Source organism: Dipodomys merriami, unplaced genomic scaffold, assembly GCF_024711535.1.
Source record: "Dipodomys merriami isolate MVZ:Mamm:240054 unplaced genomic scaffold, mDipMer1.0.p SCAF_21, whole genome shotgun sequence".
NCBI lineage: Eukaryota > Metazoa > Chordata > Mammalia > Rodentia > Heteromyidae > Dipodomys > Dipodomys merriami.
This window is the reverse complement of record NW_027203493.1, coordinates 22,256,066-22,268,157: the sequence shown is the minus strand read 5'-3', so window position 1 is coordinate 22,268,157 and position 12,092 is coordinate 22,256,066. Positions and strand designations below refer to the sequence as shown.

The following is a 12,092-nucleotide window of genomic DNA, read 5'->3' as shown; positions in this document are numbered from 1 at the left end:
AAGGGGAGTGGAGACTGAGAGCTGAAGCAGTCCGAGGCGCATTCCTCAGCCAGGCCTAGAACAGCTCCAAGGTAAAGGAATCATCTCCGGGCCAAATTCATGTCACTGTGATGAGAAGGAAAATAATGTTCCCAACCTTAATGTGAAAAATACAAAAAGAATGGAGAAAATATAACCTCTGATTTTCTGTATATGGAGTTTGATAATCTGATTCAAATTCAAAAATACATCATTGTCTGGTGCAGTATTTCCATCCTTCCAATGTTCAACTTTATTTTTTAAACTCAGGTTTTTGGAAAAAAAAAAAAAAAAAACACATATTGCAACATTCTCCCGGTATAAAAATAACACAGTTCACAGGAGGTTAACACAGTAGCATCATGAATTTGAGGCCATCTGAAGCTACATAGCAAGATTTTGTCAAAAGAAACAAAGTGAAAAAGAAAAGAGCAAAAGAATAAGGAAGAAGTTAGACTCAAATGACTGACATCTATAATTTTAGCCACTCAGGAGACTGAGATCTGAAGATCACCATTTAAAGGTAGCTAAGGCAGCAAAGTCCATGAAACTTGTATCTCCAATGAACCAGCAAAAAGCTGGAAATGGAGGTATAGCTCAAATGAGAAGTCCAACCTTGCATGCATAGTGTGAGGCCTTGAGTTCAAGTCCCAGTACCAAGAAAAAAGGAGGCGGACGAAGAAGAAGAGAAGGAGGAGGAGGAATACAAAAGACAACTAGCAAAGGGGATTGTAAGACTTTTACCTATCTTTACTTCAAACAGGCTTAATATGAAGGACAAAGAGTCACTAACTGTCTTGTAGTCTATCAAAAAAAAACCCTCTTCCCCGTGTTTTCTCACTAGCAGACAAGAGATTAAGCTGGGATCTAAACATATACCCAGCTGCCACCCAAAATATCTACAGTTTACTTTTCCTTGCAAGGATATTCTTATATTCCATGGGGCAACATGTGACCCACAAAAGCATGCTTCCATGTTTTCCCTTAAGACCTTTTAGGACAAGAAGTTAAGAAACATTTTTTTAAAAAACTTTAACGTTCATTTCTTGGATCTACAAAGACATTTCCCAAATTTCAGCCACTCACATCTAAAATAATAGATTATGCAAAATACTGACATGGGGGGTACTTTTTTTTTAATGATTAAAATATGTCATGGTACAAGAGCAACTCTTAGAGACTAAATATAAGCAACCCAAACACGGGGGTTTTAAGTGCCTGGATGTGGCATCAGAATACTTTAGACACTTCATCTAGCTAAAAACAGCCCAGCTATACTCAAAGTTTAACAAATATTTATCTATGTGTGGGTGAATGTAGAGTATGATACTACCCACATACACTGTGCTATTTAAAAAAGGGTATTGGAGACTAACTTGTTAAGCACTTCAGAAAGCGGAGACGTGATTGAGTTGATATGAACTATAAATTCATGGTCTATCATATAGTAAGATTGATTTCAAATCTGTTTTTATATTTTCACTGTTTTAGACAATAGAGCTGGCATTTGGCATATAATCTGACCATTAGCTGCTCAAAAAGCACAAAAGAAAGGGCAAGAGGAGGCAGATTAGACATTGTGTAAGTGTACCAACTGAAGCATTTAAAAAAATCTTCAATAAAGCTTCACACACACACACACACACACACACACACACACACACACACACACACACATCCATTTGCTTCACTAGCTAGGAAAGAAAGGAAAAAGTTATCTATGTTCTTTTATGTATCAAATAGGGAAGCTTTGACTTGGCTACAAACTAGGCTACAAGATGATTAAAGAGCAAGCGAGGTGACATATTTCTATACCTAAAAAACAATGAAAAGAGAAAAGCTGTCATCAAGACGGCTTCTATTGGATGTGGTGGTGCTTGCCTGTAAGCCCATCACTCAGTGGACGAGGCAGGGGGATTGGGAGTTGGAGGCTGGCCAGTGTGGGCTACATAGAAAGAACTTACCTTGAGAAAGTAAAAACAAAAACAAGCAAACAAAGGAACTCTAAACTGGACTTGTTACATTTCTTTAAGGTTAAAGGCACATTTGGCAGAGTTTAACTTTTAATACAAGTAGGGCAACAGAGACTGGATTTAATGGATATTTAATCATCTAGTCCAATGTCTGTTATTTACAAATACGAAAAATGAGGCTAAGAGAGGAGGAACAACCAAGGAGAACACAAACTACAATCCAACTTACAAGCTATCAATGCATTCCCCCATTTAAAGATGACTAAAATAAGAACCTGAGCGACAGACAGACTGACAGAGACAGAATCCAAGAAAATGCCTAAACTTGCCTGGATCCACCTACTAATACACATCTTTGATCTCTCCTGAGAGATTAAGTTGTCACACGTTACCTTAACAATTCTAATGTGAAGAGCCAAGTGCCCGGACATTAAATACTTGTGATACCGTGACAGCCACAGCACGTAGTTCAATTGGAAATCATAAAATAGTATTGGCTACTGCAAGCCTTAAGGAACATAGAACAAATGAATTATTGGTTCAAGTCCTAAATACTAGTCCAGTCAAATCCAGCACATTCTTGTTCTTTGAGACAAGAGTTCCCCATTCAATAGAAACATTCTGGTAGAACTGGACAGCTGGCTGAGGATATAGCTCCATGCATGAGAGTGCTTGCTTAGCATGCACAAGACCCTCAGGCCTTCGGCTCAAAATACACAATAAATAGAAATCAATAAAAACAAATTTAAAAGAAACCCCCAGCAGTGAGAGTAACTTTCTTAGTTTTACAGTTGAGGAAGCCAAAGCCCTGAAGGGATGGGCATGTGACTCACTCTCAAAGTCAGTCCTGTGAATTATTGACAGATCTGGAACCCAGCTCCCCATACTTTCTCAGGGGAACTGCTATTTCCTCTCAGGTATCTAAAGAGAACCCACTGGCTCACTAGATTGTAAAACAAAGGATCTATACTGAAAGGTATTCATATATTCTCCTTACTTTGAAGTTTACTTACATACAAAACAAACACATCACTACAACAGTACGTAACAGTTCTGAAATCACAATATCTCCAATCTCCACTAGCAATAAAGTACAAATATTTGGCCATTGATTATTGAGCTGACCTACCAGGAAATACACAGTTGATACTGGAAAATATTTAAGAAAATACTTTCAAATGATACCAGTAAAAGGAGAAAGGTGTTTGGTACATTAGGAAGGAGGAAGAAGAGGAGGAGGAGGAGAAGGAGGAGGAGGAGGAGGACTACAATGACAAATGACAATGACAACGATGACATATTTGGGAAAGAATCTGAAATGGTGCTTGCAAAAGAAGAAAAAGCAACAGATTATTTTAAAACACTTCAAAGCCCTTCAGGTACGATTAATTCCATAGGAAAAGCTTGATAACCTGCTCCAGTACAGGATAAAAACAGTGAAGGTTTGAGCGATTATGACTAATTATGTGGAAGCAAGGACATTGAGTAACTTTTTGTACAGTATCCAAATTACTGAAACAGAGAGATTTTATTTTCCAAGTGTTAAGCCATACCCACAGGAAACAAGTAAGGCTATTCTACCCTAGCAAAGTGCCTCAGCTACTCATGCATTCTGCAACAAGTCTCCATGGCAAATTTCCTAACACACACTTCTAAATACAAAGAAGAACTCCTCCAAGTGAGTGGTAATAAATAGGCTTGTGTGACTTCAAGTAAAAGAATATTCTGCTAACTCCTGGCATCTTTTCATGAGAAGATCTTAACATTAGTGTCACTTTGCCATCCTAAAAACTGTACAAAATCATAGAACTTCTAGAAGCAAGAAGTACCCTCAGAGATGATCTAGGCAATCCAACTGCTTTATTTTTTTAAAAAGTGAAACTCTCACACACCAAATAAAAAGTAGAATGACTTGCCCAAGGCCACACAATTACCCAGTGGTGAGGAAAAGACTGGGATCCAGGAAGCCACAGAAACAGCCTCTGTAATCTTAAATTTATGTGCCAGGTACAATGTAGGATAAAACAACAACAACAACAACAAAAGCTTGTGCTCCAGGTTCCCAGAAGGTTGGAAGACAGATTTTATGCAGCCTCATGTCCAACCATGTGACTTCATTTCTTTCTCCCCTCAGTTTTGAAATGCAAATGATTAAAACTGACCTTATTACCATTCACCTGGGAATAACCTTGAAGTGTCTAGATATGGCAAAATTGGGATTTTAATTTTATTAAGATCACTTCCTTGAACAAGCTTCTGCACAAATTGTGACAAGAGGTGACATAATCATAGTCATAATCAGGTCCAGCAAATATGCAGGAAGACCTGCAGTCATACTGAAAATTTACATATGCCTGGTCCCCAGACTTGGGTAACACTGCTTGCAGCAGAAAATGGTTTTGACTGACAAGTTTAAAAATGCCTACACTGGAAGAAGCGAGTCTCTAATTTTAGGGGTCTTTTCAAAGAGGGCCCAAGAGCTAAATGCTAAGAATATTGTATTTGACAATCTCCTAAAATTGACAATCTGTCCTGAGACCTCCCAAGTGGGATATGCACACTCACATACACACAAACAGACAAACACATACATATACACATACATACGTGGGCGGTGAAAAGCAGTATCATTTGAGAAAGTACTATTACTTATGAACAGGAACTTTCTTTCCTAGGATATAGCATTTCACTGCCTCCAGGGAGGTTTGTCTTCATGCTGCCAGCTGCTCTCCAGAGAGAAGCATGCTCTCTCATTGAAAACGTGACATTTCTTTCTGCTTTTAGGTACTAATGTAAAACAGGCCTTTTTCTTTACAGGACAACTATACTCATTAAACGTGGAGGAATCTGCTACACAAGGTCTTTACAACTGGCCTAAATGGTGGAACTATGATTCTCTATTATATAGACAGCCTCGTCAGAGGTTCAGGTAAAGTCACATCTCTGCCTGAATTCCCTTTAAAAAAAAAAAAAAAAAGGTTTCTAAAGTTTTTAGGAAAAAGGAAAAACCACCCTACTACATCTATCCAGTCCTTCCTTCCTCAATCTTCCCACTCCTGTATTGGACCTTTGTGAATAGTATGCTCCACACCGTAAAGTTAACTTTTTTGGTGAAAAGTTAAATTCCATCAACACTGAAGGAAAATGACTTCAAATGTGTGACTTCTTTACAAAATGGGGTGGGGGGGAGAAAGAGGGGAGCTTGGGGTGAAGAATAAAATAAAACAGGTTCCAGGACAACAGGCCTCAACGTTCATTACCCACAATCTGAGATCAGTCTGTCACCCTCCACTTAAGAGATACAGCAAGTGTCCCACCTGCCTAAAAGGAGTTTCCTCACAGGGTCAGCTAAGAGGTCCTGTTCAGTAGCATTAAGGTAAAAGGAAATTCCCTTTACCCAAGGGCCTCCCAGACCCCTTCCTCTTTCAAACACCTCTTTTCACTCTTCCTGATTTAATCAGTCCACCAGCCACACAGCACAAGGAGGAAGAAGGAGAGCGCAAAGCAGTCCGGGCACTAAACTACGCTATTCTTTCTGTATGGGTGGCTTTTGCCAACACCACCTCCAATACCTACTTTCAGATTCTGTCTTTTCTGGGGGGACCGTTGAACCTTTCAGGTCTCTGAAGACAGAGAGTTTTTGAAGTCAGAACCATGTGAGTGACTGGCCCCATCTCAGACAACTCAATGTTCTGCTGGTTCAGGTATGGCACACGACAGCTGCCCACCTTGCAGACAGCACTGCGCACATGCGCTGCCAGCTTCCTTTTCCAGCACCCAGCTCAGTGCTCCCCAGCTCAGCACTCCTGCTGAGTGAAGGCCTGGTTGAATCAAAGGAGTATGTTCACCAAGAGAAGCCTGTAATTTCCCCTCCGTCCTTTTTTCCCTTGTGTTCGGCGGCCCCAGAGCCCTGGACGTCTGGAAGCGATGGCAGAGAGGATCTGGGCCAGGGTGCCAGGCTGCAAACGGCCAGGTGGAGGCCACAACTGAAAAGCGGGTCTCCCCAGGTACAGGTGTTTTCTTCTCCTCCGCCCCCTCACCCCCCCCAGCCCAAGACCCCGGGGATTCCAGGTGCGCCCAGCGATCCACCCTGGGTCTGCAAACGCGGGGCCAAGTTCTCGGCGCCCTCCTAGCCTGGGGCCAAAGTTCCCCACCCCCCATACCCCCAGTCCATCAGAGAACTGCGGCAGAAGGCAGGTCGGGCGAAAAGGTTTGCTCGGGGACACGCGGTCCACATCCCTCCCTCCTTCTGGGCCCTAAACACACCGGGCCGGGTCAACGATCGTCCCCCACCCCCACCCCGCGCGCCCCCGAAAAGTCTGAGAAAGAGGAAGCTCCTCGCGGACCCGGCCAGGGAAAGTTTGGAAAGGGTGTCAATCCGCCCCCCACCCCCATCCACACAGCTGACCCGCGACCCCAGGGCCCTGGGGTGGGTGGCTGGAGAGGGGTGGGCCACTGGCTCCACCCCGCGCGGTGACCCTCCACCCCACAGCTCAGCCGCCCCGGTACTCACAGCGCTTGGGTGAAGGCGCTGAGCCCCTCGGGCACGGCCGTCAAGCCCTTCCCGGAGCAATCCACCCGACGGTCGCCGTCGCAGCTGCAGGGCGCCGCGCAGTGAGGCGGCGCCGCGCCGCTGGGCCCGGCCGAGCCGAGCAGCCCCAAGGCGAAGAAGCAGAGCGGCCCCAGAGGGCCCGGCATTGCTGCGGCCGCCTCCCGCGCCGGCCTCTCCCCGCGGCGTCTCCGGATCCGCGCGACCCCCGCTGCCCTGCGACGCGCCCCCCCGGCCTGGGGCAGCCGGCCTGCGGGGCCGGGGCGGGGGCTCTTTCTCCGTAGACGCCCGGGCCGGAGCTGATCCCGTCAACAGTCCGCCGTAACAGCGCAGGGACGCGGCGCTCCCGAGTTTCGCCCTTCCCGCTGCTCCATGGAAGCGCAGAGGCTCAGGCCAGCCAGCCCGGCCCCGCGCAGCTGCCCGGGCCGCGCTCTGCCATCGCACCCGCCTCCCTCTGCCCCCACGGCCTCCAGCCACAGTCGCTCTTTCAAGGTTGCGGAGCGTAGCCTTCAGCCATGCCGGCCGGCCGGCCCAGCCCCCCGCCCGGGTCTCACACAAACACCCAGACTTGCTCGCTCGCTCCCCGCCGCGGCTCCAGCTCTTCCCGTCCTTTTCCCTTCTAGGGTTGCACGCTCCGGTTCCCAAGCCCCCAGCCGCTGGGTTATGCAAATCACTTAGGTACATGCAAAAACTAACCCTTCTCCCGTTGTGCTATTGGCCCGGGGAGGCCTCGAGCTCATTATTATGCAGGCAGCTGGGACGCCATTGGTCAAGAGTGAGACCATGGGGGCGTATTTCTCGAGCATGAGTGACAAGGTGGTGGTGGTGTGGTGGTGGTAGTGGTATTGGTGGTGGTTCAAAAAAACCTCTCTGACTTGACTCTCTTTGCCTGGCAGGTTGTGGATTTGAAGGTTAGAAGATCCGCAGGCGAGGACTCTGGTTTTTAACCTTCCCCACCCCGTCTTTTCCTTCCCTCCGCAGAAATTGGATCCTCTAAATTGGATGATCTGAAAAGGCAAAACTAGCCTCCTTAGCCTTCAGTTAAATTTCAAATGACTCTCCACTGTTCCTAAAAGGGCCAAGAACTTTGGGAGCTGTGCAAATGATTTAATAAGAATTTTTAAAAAGGAGGGAGAGAGGAGATCTTTGAAGAGGAGGAAAAAAACGTTTCCTTCAATCTGACCCACATCTTCGGGTTTTAGCTGTGTCCTACATTTAAAACGATTAATTTTCTCACTTCACCTGGGATCTTTATGCTCATCTTTATATACACTTGGTAGCTAAATCAGGGATTTATTATCCCTGATACAAACCAGACTGCTTTCTCACTCACTTTAAAAATTCTAAAACGCAGGGATGTCATAAGGGTCAAAGGAGGTGATGTTTCTGAACGCTGGATAATTTCTCCAGACAACAAAACTTTTGAGTGCTGAGTGACTATCTTTCAGAAGTCAGAGGGAACTTGACGTTAGGTAATTATTAATATTTCTTCCCATTCTGGACTTGTATTTTCTATGGCCTTTGATACCGCCCTCTCCATACCACCCCCTCCTCCCATTAAACAAAATGTAGCTTTATGGGAGCCTCCTTTCTTCGTTTGGGTTGTTTTAGTCCTTATTGGAGACACTTTTTTTATGAACTCATTAAATTAAAGCTCGTCGGGTTTAAACTATCACCATCATAAAGTTAACTAGTGATCTCATGCAAGTAAGCCTGAAGACAGTGGAAACAAGTTGATGCAGACCTAAAAGGCTTTTCAGATGAAACATTATCCATTATCTTTGTATTCAAGAGTTTATGGTTAAAATAATGCCAGGTTGGGCACATGACTAACATTCTATAAATTTATGCTAGAGAGTCAGGGAATACAGACATGACTTTGCGTCAAGTTTTGAGAATGACAAAATGCCTTTCTCCATAGGCCTTAGACACAACTTCAAGAACATTGAAGAACACTTTTGTGTGTGTGTGTGTTTTGTTTGTTTGTTTGTTTTTGTAGGTCATGGGGCTTGAACTCTAGGCCTGGGTGCTGTCCCTCAACTCTTCAGCTAAGGCTAGTGCTCTACCACTTGAGCCACAGTGCCATTTCCAGCTTTTTCTGCTTATGTGGTGCTGAGGAATTGAACCCAGGGCCTCTGGCATGCAAGGCAGGCACTCTACCACTGAGCCACCTTCCCAGCCCCCAGTTTTGCTTTTTGTTTTGTTGTTGTTGTTGTTTGCCTTTGCTCTCTGGTTTCAGAGATTAGAAATCTGAACCTCTCAGATACTGTGCTCTTCATACTATCATTTCAGAACAACTGGCTCTTTGTCTGGTGTTCTAGGAGGCTTTCCTGACTTCATTTTCAGTGTCTAAGTCATTTCTGCAGTTTTTGAGCAACTTGGATGAGTAAATAAAAGGGGGGGGGGGAATTGCAAAATTTCCCTCATTTATGCCTTATATCCTCTTAATAAAACTGAAATATAATGGAATTTCTCTTTGTCAAGATAACACTTTCTTATAGAATTTACTGATTAATTATATTTCTGCCCATTAATTTATTTTCTTACTTTTTTGGAGGGAGTCATTTTCAGGTCTTGAACTCAGAGTCTCCTGCTTGCTAGACACATTCTTTACCACTTGAATCAGTGCCTGTTTGGTCTTTAATTGTTTTACCAATAGGATCTCCCACCATTTCTCTAGGCTAACCAGGATACACACACACACACACACACACACACACACACACACACACACACACACACAAACTCCTATTTATGCCTGTTGGGGTAACTGGGATGACAGTTATGTGCCTCCACAGCCTGCCTTGCTTTTCTTTTCAAGTAATAATTTTCAAATTTTAGTGATTATGTGAACTATATGCAAAATTGTATTTAGAATGTAGAATGATCTATTAGGCCTGAGAGAAACCCAGGAATCAGCATTTTGAAGCATATGAGATAAGAGTGGTATAGATGGTTTCTGAACCACATTTGGAGAACCTTATTCTTTCTTTCCAGGAATAAAATGTTTTGGTTGGCAACTTAGGTGAAAGGAAAGATTCATCTTTAGCCACAAATGAATTGTAAATTTTGTGGAAGAAGACAATATTCCACACAATAATCCACAGATTATGAAAAAAGACCAAAGATTAGAAATAAAGGACTGGTTGCGAAAAGTAAACTCTACTAAAATGTGAATATTTCGTATATCAGCCATTTAGTTTTTACCTATTATATCAGTTGTCTTCACGCATACACACACACACACACCACCACCACCACCACCACCACCACCAAATAAAAACAGATTTTACATAAAACATCAAGACTAGGAGATAACTCCAAATAGAAATTTGGTAACAAGCGGAAAAAAAAAATCAATCTGCCTACACACTACCTCCTGTGGGTGTACGGATTTATAATATCTACTAGCTAGATATAAAATGTAGCCTGAGAGGCTTTTGTAGCAGCACATGTCTGCATTCCCAGAACTCTGGAGACACAGGCAGATTGATCACAAAGTCAAGGCCAGTCAGGCTGCAAAGCAAGACCTTGTCTCAGAAATGCAAGACAAAATAAAGATGTACAGCCGGGCAGCAGTGCCTCTACCGCTGCTGTGTGTTTCTTTGGGGCGGTAAAGAAACTATCCTCTCTAACGGACGCAAAGGACATAGGACTAACTGACTGTTGGGCAGCTGACTAGCCCTTGTCCTGGTGTGCTGGTAAACAGAACCTCAAGAAGAGTATTCAGAAGCCCCACGTCCTAGGTGAACCGTCTAAGAAGGCATGGTTTGGAAGACAGTGGGGGCATTTTAGATAGTGATACCTTGATGAATTGCACTTTTTGTAAAGTATCCCTCACTTAGAAAAATAAACCAAGGCTATTGCAATTATTGAAATAAGCAAATGTGGCACAAGTGTCCTGTGTATTTGCTTCCAATCTGTTTCTTCTTCTTTTCTCTGAATAGTAAATATTTTCTTAAATGTCAGAATGAATACTAATCTGGTATGGAATATTATCTATGTAAGCTGTATCATTTCATACTGTTCTGCAACTTGCTTTTTGCATTCAACTTATAAGCTTTCTCCTTGTTCCTAAAGTAGGTACCTATGTTAATTAATTTGTTATTGTATTATCTTCCATTTCAAGAGTATACTCAGAGGACTGAGAACATAACTCAGTGATAGATAGAGTGTATGCTTTGTGTCCAAAGCCCCTAAGTTTGATTCCCCGAATGACAAAGAAAGGAAAGAAGGAAGATAAAAGAAAAGAAAGAAAAAAGAAAGAGTTAAAAGGGAAAAGAAAAGAAGGGAAGGAAGGGAAGGGAAGAGAAAAAAAAAGTGTGCCAAATAACAGAACTATTATAAGGACACAAAAGGATATAGAGAAGTAGATTTATTTTGAAGTATTCACAATCAAAGAAGCTAATTTCATGACCTGCCATCTGTGTATTCAAGACCCAAGAAAGCCAATGCTTTAGTTCAGGCTCAAGTCCTTTGTCTGAGAACCCAGCAACCATGGTAGTTCCTGTCTGAACCTGAAGGCTTGAGAGCAAGAATGGCAGGGAAAAGTGGATGCCCCACACAAACAGAATGAACCATATCACCTTCCTTTCTGTTCTATGGAGGCTGACGATGTCTACCCACATTAAAGAGGTCATCTTCTTTACTCAGGGTACAGATTCAAATGCTCATCTCTTCCAGAAACCCAGTCACAAGGAGACCTGATGTTTGACCATCTAGCTGGGCATCCTTTGCCCAGTCAAGCTTGCTTTTGCAAAAAATTTTGTATCCAATATGTAATAATCTATCCACTTTATTATTTCAATTTTTTCTAATATTTATGATTGTTCATATATATATATATATATATATATATATATATATATATATATATATCCTTCATATATGGGTCCAGTAGTGGAATTGCTGGGTCATAGATAGATAATAAGCATTCACCATTATTAAATGTTGCTACATTTTTCACACAAATGACTATGTGATTATGCTTGTGGCATATGGCTATATATCCCAGCATTCAGGAGGCAGAGGTTGGAGGACAGTGAATTGTTTGGGGCCAGATTGGGCTACATGATGAGATCCTGTCTCATGACAGGGTCCTAATAGGGTCAATGAACAACAACAACAACAAAATCACCATTACTCTGGACCTTACCAACGTCCAATATTACAGGCAAAACTGCAAGTCTAATGAACATGAAGTGAAATCTCAGTTAGTTTGGATTTGACTTTACCTGATTACAACTGTATTTTTGCACATTTGTGTTGGACAGTCTGGCATGTGGTTTTCTGCATCACCTGTTCATTTCCTTTGTTTTCTATTAGGTTGTATTTTCTTTTAATGTTTTAGAATAGAGATCAGCAAATATTTTTTGTTATTTTTTTTTCTTAGGGCCTTGTGCTTGGCAAGCAATTACTCTACCTCTTAAGCCAAGATTCCTAGCTCTTGCTTTTTGCCCAGGCCAGCCTTTATTTATGTTTCTTGCTTAACTGTGATGACAGGCATGCACCACCATGCCCAGCTTTATATTGGTTGAACTGAATCTCAAACT

At 42.9% G+C, this 12,092-nt stretch overlaps 1 protein-coding gene across 1 annotated transcript in view; it reads right to left on the bottom strand.

Annotated features, from left to right (window-relative positions):
• Positions 1-6,851, bottom strand: part of Lgr4 (leucine rich repeat containing G protein-coupled receptor 4) — a 107,983-nt gene extending 101,132 nt beyond the window's left edge. The window contains exon 1 of the mRNA XM_070032698.1: positions 6,505-6,851. Coding sequence (XP_069888799.1) covers positions 6,505-6,689 — 185 coding nt within the window. The 5' untranslated portion in view covers positions 6,690-6,851. The remainder of the gene's footprint in view (positions 1-6,504) is intronic.
• Between the last annotated feature and the right edge of the window lie 5,241 nt (positions 6,852-12,092).